This window comes from Piliocolobus tephrosceles, chromosome 18, assembly GCF_002776525.5.
Source record: "Piliocolobus tephrosceles isolate RC106 chromosome 18, ASM277652v3, whole genome shotgun sequence".
Lineage (NCBI taxonomy): Eukaryota > Metazoa > Chordata > Mammalia > Primates > Cercopithecidae > Piliocolobus > Piliocolobus tephrosceles.
In genome coordinates this window covers 73,323,928-73,339,442 of record NC_045451.1, presented here as the reverse complement: position 1 = coordinate 73,339,442, position 15,515 = coordinate 73,323,928, and the positions used below count along the sequence as shown (strand labels likewise).

At 44.4% G+C, this 15,515-nt stretch overlaps 1 protein-coding gene and 1 long non-coding RNA gene across 2 annotated transcripts in view; both read right to left on the bottom strand.

Moving 5' to 3' along the window:
* Window positions 1–5,297: 5,297 nt before the first annotated feature.
* Window positions 5,298–7,664, bottom strand: LOC111553511. The gene is made up of 3 exons (XR_002734974.1): window positions 7,606–7,664; window positions 6,063–6,226; window positions 5,298–5,809 (listed from the first exon to the last, which is right to left on the bottom strand). It is a non-coding gene; the product is annotated as an uncharacterized LOC111553511 (long non-coding RNA).
* Window positions 7,665–7,669: 5 nt separating this feature from the next.
* LOC111553510 overlaps window positions 7,670–15,515 on the bottom strand; it is a 25,174-nt gene continuing 17,328 nt past the window's right edge. Inside the window, exons 8-12 of the mRNA XM_023228360.1 lie at window positions 13,792–13,884; window positions 13,288–13,395; window positions 10,905–11,040; window positions 10,586–10,792; window positions 7,670–7,729 (exon numbers count right to left, since the gene is read on the bottom strand). Coding sequence (XP_023084128.1) covers window positions 13,848–13,884 — 37 coding nt within the window. The 3' untranslated portion in view covers window positions 7,670–7,729; window positions 10,586–10,792; window positions 10,905–11,040; window positions 13,288–13,395; window positions 13,792–13,847. The remainder of the gene's footprint in view (window positions 7,730–10,585; window positions 10,793–10,904; window positions 11,041–13,287; window positions 13,396–13,791; window positions 13,885–15,515) is intronic.

Below are 15,515 nucleotides of genomic sequence, written 5' to 3'. Positions count from 1 at the left end.
GTAGCCAACAAACGTGGGAAGAGGTGCTCAGTTTGCACTGAACTCACGAAATAGCACACCCACTAGAACGGCTGAGGTTGAAAACAGTGACAATTGGAAACATTCACCAGGGCAAGGAGTCAGTAGAACCTGCATCCCAGCGATTCTCCTCTACAAAGGCACAAGAGGACTGAGGGCAGGCGTCCTACAAACGGCACCCACAAGGAACTTCATGCTGACTTGCTCAAATGCAAGAGAAAAAAACTGGAAATAACCCGAATGTCCATTAGGGGATAAAAAATAAATAAATTTTGGTACTCCCATATAATGGAAGATTACAGAGTAGTTTAAAAACCATGAAACTAATGAGCAGTGATGTTGAGCTTTTTAAAATATGCTTGTTGGCCACGTGTGTCTTCTTTTGAGAAGTGTCTGTTCCTGTCCTTTGCCCAGTTTTTAATTGGGTTACTTATTTTTTTCTTGTAAATTTGCCATTATCCTCAGCAAACTAACGCAGGAACAGAAAACCAAACACCTCATGTTCTCACTTATACGTGGGAGCTGAACAATGAGAACACATAGACACAGGGAGGAGAGCAACATACACACTGCGGTCTGTCGGGAGAGCGGGGGCGGGGTGGTGGGAACAGCCTCGGGTTAAATAGCTAATGCATGCCGGGATGAACACCTAGGTGACGGGTTGATGGGCGCAGCAAACCACCATGGCACACGTTTACCTATGTAACAAACATGCACGTCCTACACACGGACCCCGGAACTTAAAATAAAATATTTTTTTTTAAACCTGTGAAACTACTGGCATACACAACATGGATAAATGTCACAAAAACTTATTTGAGTGACAGAATTCAGGTGCAAAAGAATAGTAACATATGGTTGTATTTGTGTGATGTTCCAAAACAGGAGAAGCTAACTGACGATGACGGAAGTTCAGTCTGTGGTCACTCGGGATTATAGTGGGTGGGAAGGGGCAAGAGAGCCTTTGGGGGAGAGGGAAGTGATCTGTCTTCATCTAGTGTGGTTGCAGGGGTATATGCAGATGTAAAAATTCACTAACTGTATGTGAACTTCATATACATTTATATTATACACCACGTTTTTAAGGTTTTGCAAAAAGGGAACTCTTGGATGTGGGAGGACTTTGTAAGGTGGGGTCACTCAGCAGCAGAGTCAGCTCTCTCAGGCGGGGAAAAGCAGAGAGGCAGTCTGCCCACTGGATGAGACTCCGCAGACACCTCGCAGGCCTCCCTCCCTCCACAGGGAAGGGCTCAGCTCACGCCCCTGGGCTGAATGAAGTGCCACTGAGGAGGGCCTGAAGCTCATTGTCCGCAGACACTCACACTGCACTGAGGCTTTAAACCGCATGTTTCTACTCCATTCCTTGACACACCTTTGGAAGCTGCCTGTGGCATTCTTTAACCTCGTTCCACCTGGAAAGGTGGGGACACATAGTGAGACTTTAGGCCTGAGTCACGGATTCTGCCTCAGGAATTTCTCTGCTCTGTCCAGTTCAGCCTGCAAGACTTAAGAACCTCATGTTCCGTTTAAAGTGTGAACTATTTCTTGGTCAGTCCGTTAGATGGCAACGATTAAATTAAATGCTTGAAGTAAAAAGGGTAAAGTGCTGTTGGTGGGAGTGAACGTTAGTTCAGCCATCGTGGAAGACAGTGTGGTGATTCCTCAAAGACCTAAAGACAGAGATACCATCCAACCCAGCAATCCCATGACTGGGCATGTACACAAGGGACTATAAATCATTCTATTATAAAGACACATACATATGTATGTTCACTGCAGCACCATTCATAATAGCAAAGACATGGAGTCAACCTAAATACCCATCAATGGTAGACTGGACGAAGAAAATGTGGTACATACACACTACGGAATACTGTGCAGCCGTAAAAAAGAAAGAGATCATGTCCTTTGCGGGATGTGGATGGAGCTGGAGGCCATCAACCTTAGAAAACTAACACAGAAACAGGCCGGGCGCGGTGGCTCAAGCCTGTAATCCCAGCACTTTGGGAGGCCGAGACGGGTGGATCACAAGGTCAGGAGATCGAGACCATCCTGGCTAACACGGTGAAACCCCGTCTCTACTAATAAAATACAAAAAACTAGCCGGGCGAAGTAGCGGGCACCTGTAGTCCCAGCTACTCTGGAGGCTGAGGCAGGAGAATGGCGTAAACCCGGGAGGCGGAGCTTGCAGTGAGCTGAGATCCGGCCACTGCACTCCAGCCTGGGCGACAGAGCAAGACTCTGTCTCAAAAAAAAGAAAAAAAAAAGAAAGAAAACTAACACAGAAACAGAAAACCAAATACTGAATGTTCCCACTTAGACGTCGAAGCTAAATGATGAGAACACATGGACACATGGAGGGGAACAGCACACATGGGGGCCTTTCAGAGCGTGGAGGCTGGGAGGAGGGAGAGGATGAGGAAAAGCAAGGAATGCATGCTCGGCTTAGTATCTGCATCATGAAATAAACTGTACAACAAACCCCCTGACACAAGTTTACCTGTGTAACAAGCATGTACTTGTACCACTAAATCAAAATTAAAAGTTTTGTAGAAGTGTGAAGTGCCTACATAAGTAAATGTGTGTATATATCACATTTCTTATCAATGTTGCTGATGTGTGTGCTGATTGTGTCAGTCCATTCCTGCTGCTCTGACAAAATCCCTCAGACTTGGTAATTTATAAACAACAGAAATTTACTTCTTACAGTTCTAGAGGTGGGGAAATCCTAGAAGGAGAGACATAGACCAGGTGATCTCAGAGATCCTTTAAGACCTTCCGCTCTTTCATTCAACAAATACTTATGGGGCTCTTACTGTGCACCAGGCCTGCACAATATGTTGGGATGCAGCTGTGAACCAAAGTCCCTGCTTCACCGGGCTTACGTTTTCATGGGATGTGAACCTCTGGTACCCAACACGGAAAAAAAAGAGGTTTCAGCAAAGAATTGTTCCCATTTAGAAGTCAGTAGGTGCTCCAGACTGCCTCAGTCCCCACCAGCTTCATCCTACCTTTTCTAGGTAAAATCTCAAATCAGGACCCATATTTCCAGGACCACAAAGTCTTCACCCACGAAAGACAGAGAAAAGCCCAAACGGCCAAGTGCGATTTGGAGAAACAAGTCGTGGAGGAAAGGGCAGGAATCGCACAGCTCGTTCTATCTCAGCATTTTGGGCAGAAGCCTCCCTTTGATTCACTTGGCCACTGCAGGCGTGATAAAAACATTGAGAAGCAAGGCCAACCCTCAATCAGGCCAAAACTGTGAAGCAGGCAACTTACTCTCAGTTAGCTGCCAGCTAATCTCAATTAAAGCACAAGCCAATAGCTCGACATTCTTATAAATTTTAGACTCTGAAGGGACATGCCCTCAAAGGTGAAGCCATCTCAGAAATGTCTCTAGCACCTCCTTGCCAAGCAGTTTTCCAACTATCCTGGAGCTCATGCTTGCCCAGGCAGACAATACTAAATGGGGACCATGCTGAGTTAGGGGAGTTTGTTCCTGCACTGAGCTGAGACCTGGGTTCAGCAGGTGACCTCCGACAGCCCAGATCAGCTGTCCTGTGCGTGCAGAGCTACCAGCGTCCTCTGCACAAGATCACTATTTGAAGCAGCTCTCTCCCACGTTTTCCTTCTCCAAGCAGACAGCTGTGGCACGTCCAACCATTTTTCATGTGCTGTGTCCTTGAGTCCTCTGTCACTCCTCTGGACACTTCCAGACACTCAGAGGGTAGTGGCCAACAGTAAGTATAATGCCACGCGTGTTTTTTTTCTATTTAGACCAGGTTGGTCACCTGGGGCAGATAGGGTAGTACAAACTAATATCGCATGAGTTCATTTTAGCCACCTCTCGCAAATTGCCTACAACTTCGTATTTAAAACCCCGAAGTTCTGTTTCAACAGGATTCTTTGGAACGCAAGTGGTAAGACATAACTCAAATCGATGCTGAATAAGGGAAAATCTTGGCTCACTTTATCTGTGAAGTTCAAGGGGTGGATGTGGCTTTAGGCAAGTCTGAAGCCCGTTTCGAATGAAGGTTTTGTGGCTTTGTCTGTCTCTCTCCATTCCTGCTCTGCTGCCTCAGTTGGGTCTGATTCTCAGCTGGGGCCTCTCCATAGGGCAGCAGTGGCCCCAGGTGCTATCCTGTCTAGTGACCCTGATGAAAGAGTGTGTCTTGCCCAAGAAGCCTGGCAGAAAGGTCCTGGGAGAACCCTGGCCTGGGTTGATCCCACATTCCCCTGAGATCCCAACACCAAAGCAAAAACGCAAGTGGACTAATGGGTTAGGGCCAAGTCCTGGGTCTTCTGCCTGTGTCTTTGGCCTCACCTCGCAATGTCTTCTGGGTTCACTGGACTGCTTTACTCAGGGGACAGAGAGGCTTCGAGAAGCTGAGGCCAGAATGCCTCTTGGCAACTGGCTGGTCTTGCAGTATAGCCGTGTCCTTTACTAAAAGAAAGGTTTTCTTTCTTTAAAATCTGGGGGCAGGACTTTTCTCATGCAAACCATTTCAAAACCGTCCTCTGTCCACTACAGGTTGACAGCAGGGTTAGCATGGTGCTATTTGGAAAATTATATAAAAGCAAGGAGGACGAGGCCCTCTAGGTGTCAGGGGCATTGATGTCCAGCTGCCCAGGAATTCCAGGAGCTTCCAGAAAGAGGTTTCCTGAGGATTTGTTGTAATCAATGTATAAAGACATTAAGAATAAGAGTAAATCATTGGCTCACAGGCATGAGTAGACACATGACCTACGTAAAAATTAAACAATTAAATACATAAAGCGTCACAGGTACGGATGACACATCAGTCCCCGCACCCCATGAAGCCAGAGTTTTCCAGCAACCGGGGACTTGTCTACAGCAGAAAATCCCTGAGAGAGGCCTCCTCAGTTAGGAGGGCGGAGGAGGAGACAGGCTAAGAAAAGCGTCACAGGCCCAGAGAGTAAGTCCTTCCCATATACCACAAAAGAGAGGCCAATTACAGGAAAATTTCATCCTAATGGCTGTCCTGGTTGAATATTATCACTGCTGACTGCGAGTAACTCAGTATGTGTGAGTTAAGCGCTCTGCTTCACAGATGAGAATACCCTCTGCCAATGAGCTGTGGCTTTAGGCTGTGTGATCTGTGCAAATGTATTGTAATTAATTGAGCTTTAAAAATTGACTTTGAATGTCTCAAGGTCTTGGAAATGGCTGTTGGTTTGGAAAAAGGCATCTTCTGAGAAGGTGATCGAAGGTACTTAACTGACACGAAGCATCTCTAAATTTATTTTGGAGGGGGTAATTTTATTTTAAAAAAAATCTTTGTGTTCAAAAGGGATACAATTTACCATTTTAAAACATATTTTAGTGTTAGAACAAAATAAAGAATGGCTTAGTAAAGTTGGAGTTGAGTGAGAACATCAGTGTGAGTTCACACACTCTAAAAGGGTTTCTGATTCTGTCACCGGAGCACGGGCAGCCCCTGCTTCCCTCGTTACCTGTGTGCAGCCTGGACTCAGAGGGAAGCCCAAGGCCCTCGGAGAGAGAGCCCTGGATTTCAACCTCCAATTCTCCATTCCACAAACAGTGGCCAAAAATCCTTGGAAAGTCGTTGCCTCCACGGTGAAAATGGGGAAAATCAAGACGGGTCCAGCACATCTTGTGGTTGCCAGAGAATGTTTTTCAAAATATGTGAGATCTTGCTAAATAAAACAAAGAACCCCCACTGGCCAAAGTGATGTCTTGCACATCAAAAAGGAAGTGCCCGTAACAGTCCACTGGAGCACACGAAGCCTTGAAGAGGTTCCAGTAACCCTACGAGAAAGGAGTCAGTCTCAGCTAAACCCAAGGGAACAATCTCAAATGATATGCAGAAACAAAGATACCATTAGAGTAAGCTGAAAAAAATCAGTGTTCATGTGCTTTGTTCATTTTAAGACAAAATGTGTTTTTTAAGATGTTGGCAATGCAGAGATGAAGCGCTCCAAACACTAGGGGAAGCACAAGTGTAGAAAATATTAGCTCAGTGAACCCTCATGAACAATTTTGTAAACCAAACTGCCCTTACCATGAGACCCAGCACTCATGCTCTGTGGCATTTACCCGGCGCACGTGGATGCTTATAACAGCTTTTTTCATCATTGCAGAAACGTGGAAGCAACTCAGATGTCTTCAGTAGGTGAATGGATAAATACACTGCGGTGCATCCCAATACTGGAATATGATTCAGCACTAAAAAGAAATGAGCTATCAAGCCGTGAAAAGATAGGGAGGAAATTTAAATGCACATTATTTGAGTTAAGGAAGACAGTATGAAAAGGCTACACCCTATATGAGTCCAACTCTATGACACCCTGGAAAAGGCAAAACTATGGAGACAGTAAAAGATCAGGGGTTGCGAAGGGTTGGGTGTTGGGGGAGGGATGAATAGATAGAACATAGAGGATTCTTCAGTGAAACTACTCTGTCTGATACTATAATGGTGGATACACACTATTATACAATCATCCAAACCCGTAGAATGTACAACAGCAAGACTGAACCTCCAACTCCTGGGCTCAAGCGATCCTCTGCCTCAGCCTCCCGAGTACTTGAAACTATTGGTGCACACGACCACACCTGGTTAACTTTTCAAAAATTACTGTAGAGGCGGGGTCTCACTGTGTTGCCCAGGATAGTATCAAACTCCTGGCCTCAAGCCACCCTCCTGCCTCAACCTCCCAAACTGCTGGGAATGCCACCACCCAGGCTCACCCCTGGTCCTCAGTTGGCAATAAAGTATCACTCTTGGCTCATCAGGTGCAACATCAGTATATCACAGTAATGCAAGAGGTTTACAACGCAGGACATGGGGGCTTGGTGAGGGGACATGAGAATCCTCTGCACATTCTGTTCAAATTGTCTCAAAATAAAATATATTCATTAAAGTAAAACTACTAATTTCTTATCAACTCACCTCATAAAATGGACTGATGGGAGACTAAGCCAGTATCCTATTAGCAGACAGAACCAGAAATTAATAGTGGTCCCATGTCAAAGAGGTTTGCCCAAGCATGGCCGATACAGGACTGAAAAGATGACCGTCCTGGCCGTCTCAAATGTCAATGTTAGTAATAGTTATTTTATTATGATGTTGAACTCAACGTCTATAATGCCATATTTGTTTCTTCAATTATCACATTTAACCTGTCACAAGCTTAATAACATACACTCTTTAAAAAGATAGTTTGTGGATCAAGAACTCCCAGTTAAGCCTGGTAGATGAGCTGCATGTGTTTGTTGCTCTCCCTTCAAGAAAATTGTTAAAAGGATAAGAATTGAAAAGATACAAACCCACTTGTCGAAGGGAGAAGAGACCAACAGCAGACATAAGATTTTAGAGGATATTTGGAGAATGGAAAGAGCATGGAGCTGACTTAGAAAAGCATCCCGGGCTGGGCGTGGTGGCTCACGTCAGTAATCCCAGCACTTTGGGAGGCCAAGGCAGGTGAATTGCTGGAGGTCAGGAGTTCGAGACCAGGCTGGCCAACATGGCAAAACCCCGTCTCTACTAAAAACACACACACACACACACACACAAATAGCTGGGCGTGGTGGCAGGTGGCAGGTACCTGTAATCCCAGCTACTGGGGAGGCTGAGGCTGGAGAATTGCTTGAGACCGGGAGGTGGACATTGCAGTGAGCCGAGATCATGCCACTGCACTCCTACTTGGGTGACAGAGTGAGACTCCATCTCTAAAAAAGAAAAAAAAAAAAAAAAGAAAAGCACTGTGAAGATGGATACGTATTTAGATCATGGTGTGAGTTGACCCTCCCTGCAAACTCTTGAGAGGCAGCTGGAATGAGGAGATGTGAGATGGGGCAGGAGCTGCTCAGAAAACGATGTGGTCACTGGGCCCGTTCCCCGTGAGCAACCAAGAGACGTCCCCCCCACACACTCTCCCTCTCTCTGGAGACCAAGGATCATCTTCCAGAGACGCAGCTTCCCAGAGGCTGTAGATGAGGGCGCCAGTGCTAAGGCGGGAAGACAAAGCACCTGACCGTGGGGCCTTCTGCCCTGCTCTCAATCAGCTCCTCAGCAAACATGTATCGAGTGCAACTTTGTCCCAGGTACTCTTTTAGGGGATTTGATGGTGAACCAAATAGGCGAAGTCTCTGATCTCATGGAGCCTGCATCCCAGTAGGGCAGACAGGTAATATTAAAAGTGCTGCTATCCCTGGAAGAAATGAAAATAGACACCGGGACAGACAGTCAGGGCCATCTATTACCGGTAGGAAGTCAGGGAGGCATCTTGGAGGAGGTGAATTGAAAGCAGAGACTTGCACGGGGAGGAGAACTTCCAGGATATGGGGACAAGAATTCTGGCCATCAAAGGCCATGAGACAGGTGCACGCTGGGCTTGCTCAAGGAGCAAGGAGGAGGCTCGCTGGTGCCAGGCACACAGTGATCCAGTGGAAAGTAGGAAATAAGCAGGGAGAGGCCAGTGGGGCCCGGGTCCTGCAGGGTTTTAAGATGATGATGAGAACTTGAGACTGGATTCCAAAGGAGATGGGAAGTCACTGGAGGCGTGTGAACACTCGACGTCCTTTCTAAAAGGATCGTTTTGGGAGGAGGGAGATGGTGTGGAAGCAGCCAGACTGGTCAGGAGGCTGCCGCAGAGCACCAGCCTCACCACTGGCAGAGCATTGCACGTCACCACCCGCGCCCAGCAGGAGGGAGGCGTGGTCTCCTTGGGCACCAATGAGCGGCCTTGGGGGAAGGAGCTCCACCCACCTGGCATCAGTTGGACGGCAACAGAGCCCTGATCGGCACCTGCACAGCGCAGCCACCAGCATGCTGGACAGCAAACACCAACACACAAAACTTCCAAGTTTAAGCTTCTTGAATTTTTAATATTCAATTATGAAACGGTTCAAACGTGCCAGTAAAAGAAAACTATGACATCTATATCCTCAGCCAGATAAATCAGAAACTGATATTTCGCTTTATTTGCTTCACATCTTTTTGTTTAAAAAAAATGAATGAGGGAACTAATAAAGAAAAGTATAGCTGTAGCTTAAGTCCTTCTTTCTCTCCCTTTCCTCCCAGGTAGACATTACTGTGAAGTTTGTGTGCATTATACCCACTTTGTGCTTTATTACATATTATTACATCTATAAACAATCTATTCAATTGCTTTGTGTCCTCAAAATGACTTAAATGATATTATACAGTATGTATCTTTTGCATCTTGCTTTATTCACTCAATAAAATATATTCGAGGCTGGGTGCAGTGGCTCATGCCTGTACTCCCAGCACTTTGGGAGGCTGAGGTGGGCGGATCACTTGGGGTCAGGAGTTTGAGCCTAGCCTGGCCAACATGGTGAAACCCCGTCTCTACTAAAAACACAAAAATTAGCTAGGCGTGGTGGCACACTCATGTAATCCCAGCTACTTGGGAGGCTGAGGCAGGAGAATCGCTTGAACCTGGGAGGCAGAGGTTGCAGTGAGCCGAGATTGCGCCTCTGCATCCCAGCCTGAGTGACAAGAGCAGAACTCCATCTCAAAAAATAAAAAAATCTATCTATATATATATTTGAGATATTTCACTCACATGAGGGATGACTTACTTATTTTAGCTGTTGAAGAGAGTGGCATTAAATGAACCAATCTCACTTTTTAGGCATTCTTCTACTGTAATAACAACATTAAACACTCATATAGCATTTGCAGTATGCCAGGTACTATCTAAGCACTTTATTTGCATTAAGTAGTTAAGTCCACAAAATGAACCTATGATATACGATCTATTATGATAACCCTTTTAGAGATGAGAAAACCAGCTACAGAGAAGTTAAATACATTGTTCCAGGTCACACAGCTGGTGAATGGCTGAGCTGGAATTTGAATCAAAGAAGTTTGGCTTCAGAATTGCTTTTTTAATCACTGTACTATGCTGAAAAAGAAGTTATTTCCACTATTTCACCATTACACAGAGTGTTATAGTAAACATCCTTGTGCACATCTTCTTGTGTAACTACAGCGATCTCTCTAAGGCAGACAGCCCTAAGTGGAATTGCTGGTTGTACGATATGTGCATGCTTGGTGTGGCTGGCTGAGTAATGGCCCCCCAAGATGTCCATGTGGCAATCCCTGCAACTTGTTAATATGCTATTTTAGGTGGGGAAAGAGATCCTACAGGTGTGATTAAGTTAAGGATTTGGGGGTGAGGGGGTTATCCTGGGTTATTTGAGTAGGCACAATGTCATCACAAGAGCCCTTATAGGAGGACAGCAAGAGGGTCGGAGTCACAGGAGATGTGATGTTGGAAAGAGGGGTCAAATGGAGAGAGGGAAAGAGAGAGAAATTTGAAGATGTTGCTTTGCTGGCTTTGAAGATGGAGGAAGGGGCTATGAGCCAAGGAATACAGGAAGCTTCTAGAAGCTGGAAAAGGAAAGAAGGTAGATTCTCCCCTATAACAACCAGAAGGAACACAGTCGTGCTCACTCATCTTGGACTTTGGACCTCCAACATGTAAGACAATAAATGTGTGTTATTTTAAGCTGCCAGGTTTGTGGTAGCTTGTTACAGTAACAATAGCATACTGATACCTCTGGAGTGTGCAACAAGCAGCTGGGCAGTGGGGTGGACGTGCAGGATGTGTGGAGGTGATTCATCCTCATGCAATGCCTGATGAGAACAATGTAAAGAAGCAGTAGGGGCTGTCTCCACTAAGAATACAAAAATTCGCCAGGCGTGGTGGCTTGTGCCTGTGGTCCCAGCGACTTCGGAGGCTGAGGCAGGAGAAGCACTTGAACCTGGAAGGTAGAGGCTGCAGTGAGCCAAGAGCGCACTACTGCACTGGGCAACAGAGTGAGATTCTGTCAAAAAAAAAAAAGAATTACTCTGGATGCTAAGTAAAGAACAGACCTGAGGGCGGTGCAGAAAAGATGAAGAAGAGTGTCCAAATGTACCCAGATCTGCGCCTCCTGAGGAGCAGCGTGAGAGGTCTGACACTTCTTGGAGAAATCGACCCACTGAAGTAATGAAGTAATCCAGCTACTCACTAAAGAAAAAACCAGCAAATAACAACAACAAGCCCCACAGACAGATGACCAGTACCCAGAGTTGCCACAGTATTTTATCTAAAATGTACAATTTTAACAAAACTCTAAAACATTCAATTTTAACAAAAAGTTAGGAAACATACAAAGAAAAGGAAATCATGGCTCAGACACCAGAAAAAAAGCAGGCAACAGAAATTGTCTGTTAAAAAACTAAAAGAGGCCTGGCACAATGGCTCACACCTGTAATCCCAACACTTTGGGTGGCTGAGGTGGGAGGAGGTCAGGAATTGAAGATCATCCTGGACAACATAGTGTAAGCCTGTCCCTACAAAAATAAAAATTATAGCTGGGCACAGTGGTGCTATAGTCCCAGCTAATCTGGAATCTGAAGTGGGAGTATCACTTGATTATCACAGAAGTTCAAGGCTGCAGTGAGCTATGATCCTAACACTGTCCTCCATCTGGAAGACAGAGAGAGACTCTATCTCAATAAAGAAGAAAAAAGCAAAGAACTAGAGAACCCATGATGAAATAAGTAGAGTATGATGCCATCGTCATATCAGATAGAGAATATCAATAAAGAGATAGAAAAATTTTTGTAAGAAAAGGAACCAAATGGAAATTCTGGAGTCAAAAAGCACAATAACCGAATTTTAAAATTCACTGGAGAGGCTAACCTGGCAGAAGAAAGAATTAGCAGACTTGAAGATAGATTGATAGAGTTTATGTACTCTCAAAAACAAGGAGAAAAAAGAATTAATAATTAGTAATTATTAAAAATAAACAACACTTCAGAGAAATGTTAAGCATACCACATTAAGCATACCACAAATGTATCAGAAGGAGAGGAAAGCGAGGAGCAGAAATTACATTTGAAGAAGCATTAGCTGAAAACTCCTAAATTAGCCAAAAAACACTAACCCAGACATTGAGGAAGATCAACAAACTCCAAGTTAGACAAGTTCAAAGAGATCCACAGACAGACATTTTGTAGTAGAAATGCTGAAAATCAAAGACAAGAAGAAAATCTTGAACGCAGCATGAGAAAAGCAACTCAACACTTACAAAGGAGCCCCAATAAGATTAACAGATGACTCATCACAGAAACGACGGAAGCCAGAGACAATGGAAAACATATTCAAAGTGCTCAGGGCAGGGGTGGGCAGACTGTCAGCCCAAAATCCTATACCCAGCAAAACTATCGTTCAAAACTGAAGGTAAATAAATAAATAAATAAAAATAAAAATGTTGAAAACCTGAAGGTAAACTAAAGACATTATCAGAGAAATAAAATCTGAAATAATTCATTCTCGCCAACCCACCTTACAAGAAATAATAAAGGAAGTTTTTCGGGCTAAAATAAAGTAACTCTCAGCAGTAATTTAAATCCACAATGTGGTTGAACCTTGGAAACATTACAGTACACGAAAAAAGCCTGTCACAAAAGGTCGCATGTTGTGTAATGCCATTTGCCTGACACATCCAGAGCATGTAAATCCATGGAGACAGAAAGCATCAGATGGTTGCCAGGCCCTGGGGGGAGAGGCAGAGATAGAGACGAATGGCGTAGCGGGCACAGGGCTTGCTTCTGCAATGAAGAAAATGTTATGGAACTAGATAAAAGTGGTGGCTGCACAACATTGTGAGTGCACTAAAAGCCACTACATTGTTCACTTTAAAATTGTTAGTTTGTTATGTGAATTTCACCTCAGTTAAAAAAAAAAAAATGGAATCAAATTTATTTTTAAAAATGTAGAGGCCGGGTGGGGTGGCTCATGCCTGTAATCCCAGCACTTTGGGAGGCCAAGGCAGGTGGATCACTTGAGGTCAGGAGTTCAAGACCAGCCTGGCCAACATGGTGAAACCCCGTCTCTAAAAATACAAAAATTAGTTGGGTGTGTTGGTGTGTGCCTGTAATTCCAGCTACTCAGGAGGCTGAGGCAGGAGAATCACTTGAACCCGGGAGGCAGAGGTTGCAGTGAGCCGAGATCATGCTATTACACTCCAGCCTGGGTGACAGAATGAGACTCCATCTCAAAAAACAACAACAACAAAAAAATGTGGAGAACAACAGAGACAAACACAATGAAAAATAACACGGAGGGGAGAAAAGGAGATCCTATATAGAGAGTACAGGTTTTCTAAGAATAATCAAGAAGGAATAAAACATGTGGCTTTAGTTCATTGATTTAAACTGGCAATAGTATTTTACCATGTGAATATTTCACAATACATTTACCACTTACCCTGTTGATGACATTTAGGTGTTTCCATTTTTTGCCCTCTTATGTTACTGCAGTAAACATCCTTGTGCCTGTCTCTTTGTACACAGGTATGAGAGTTTTTCTTAGTGTCTGCATTAGAATGGAATTTCTGTGTCTTAGGGTATTTTCATCTTGAATTTTTGGTTGCATTTTTAAAGCATAACTTTGATGAAATTAAATTTGTAGTGGTCATTTTTCTGCAATATGCAAACCTTTCCTACCAGCCACCCCATCTCCATTTTGGACCATCTTCCCTTGTGCCTCCTGCTCGAGATCTTTTCCTCCTACCCCATTCAACAGGGGACAACTTGTAAGTAGGCTGGGCCACTGAGATGTTCTGCGTGGCTTAAGAGAGTGGTTTAAGGAAGTGGGAATTACCAGAAGTCAAATTCAGCCAAAGGGATGCCCAAGCCGGAGTCTGCGTGCTATGTGCCCTCCCTCCAGAGAACACAGAGCGCCTGCCTGGGTTCCAGCCCTTGTTCTTACCCTGCCATTGAGCACATGGGCCTGCAAGTGCCCCTTCCGTCCTGGGAGACCTGGAGTCAGATCCTGTTGTTTATGCAGAAGTACTCTGATGGCCTATGGGGAAAAGCAGAAGAGGGCAGGAAGAAGGCAGAATGAGGGAGGGGTTAGGATAAAGAGGAGAAGAAAGAAAAGGATGACAGAGCTGTCACTCTTTGTTTATTTTTTAATTCAGAGAGCAAACTTTCCCAAGTAAGCAGGAAAAGTGTCTTTTCAGCAGTACTAGTAAGGCTTTGCTGGCAAAATTTTAAGACATGTAAAAGAATAATAAAAAATACATAACAATTACAAGGTACTGCCTACTAAAATAATGGGCAATGTAGCTTATTTGGAAAAAAAAAAAGTTTGTTGTTCCTGGTTATAGGTGTTACTCCTGAACAAATACCAATATTATAATACCTTTTACATAAAACGTAATGCTTTTTCCTCTACCTCCTATTTTAATTTGCTTTTTTGATCCTCTTAAGAGAAAGGAGAAAGATCTCTGGTAAAAAAAAAAAAAAAAAAAGGCCAGGCACAGTGGCTTATGCCTGTAATCCTGGCACTTTGGGAGACTGAAGTGGGTGGATCATCTGAGGTCAGGAGTTCAAGACCAGCCTGGCCAATATGGTGGGTGGAACCCTATCTCTACTAAAAATACAAAAATTAGCGGGGCATGGTGGCAAGCGCCTGTAATCTCAGCTACTCAGGAGGCTGAGGCACAAGAATCTGTTGAACCGGGGAGGCAGACATTGCAGTAAGCTGAGATCACACCACTGGCAGGCATGGTGGTGAATGCCTGTAATCCCAGCTACTCAGGAGGCTGAAGCAGGAGAATCACTTGAACTGGGGAGAAAGAAGTTGCAGTGAGCTAAGATCGCACCACTGCACTCCAGCCTGAGTACCAAAAAAAAAAGGAATCCGTCTCAAAAAAAAAAAAAAAAGAAAGAAAGAAAAGACAAAATATGTTAATGTGTAATATAAAAAATAAATGATGTAAACAAATGTAGAGGAGACTTCTTTCCCTGTAGAAACCAGGTGGTTGTCATGTGCTTTGCTGCATAAAACACTGCCCTATAACTAAGTTAATCAACTTATTAATTTTATTAATAAAATGAGATTTTACTATTTTTTTAAAAATCACTTTATATGTGCATATTTTTGTGGGTCAAGAATTTGGTAGGTCTGAGCCGGGCAGCTGGTCTCTGATGCACGTGGCATCAGCGAGGGTGAGGGCACCAGGATCCAGTTGTGAGATGATTTCTTCCCTCTCTTTTCGGCACCCTGGGCTCCTGGCCTCCCTCCCTTCAAGGCATCTTATCCTCTGGGGCTTCACCGCAGGCCTTGGGCTTCGCGCTGCAGGGCCTTCTCGGGATATTTACACTCCCTTCTCCTGGCACCGGGCTCCAGGCCAGTGAAGGGCCCCGCCTGGCACGGGCCCAGCATCGCCCTGGAATGTGACCCCCTGCCACAATCTCTCCATGAGAAAGCGGCAAGTTCACATTGCAAATGAGCACAGGAGACACAGATCTCATTCCAGCAGACTTTAGAAATACACGCAGACACATTGTGAAATCACGTTTCCTTTTTATGACTTGGAATGGTCTTGGGGTAAAGAGATCCTCAACTAGAAAAACTAAAGGTTTTTTCTTTAATAATTTTTACTTTTTTTACATAACTTTCCTTTGAAATTAGGAAAATCAAGTATG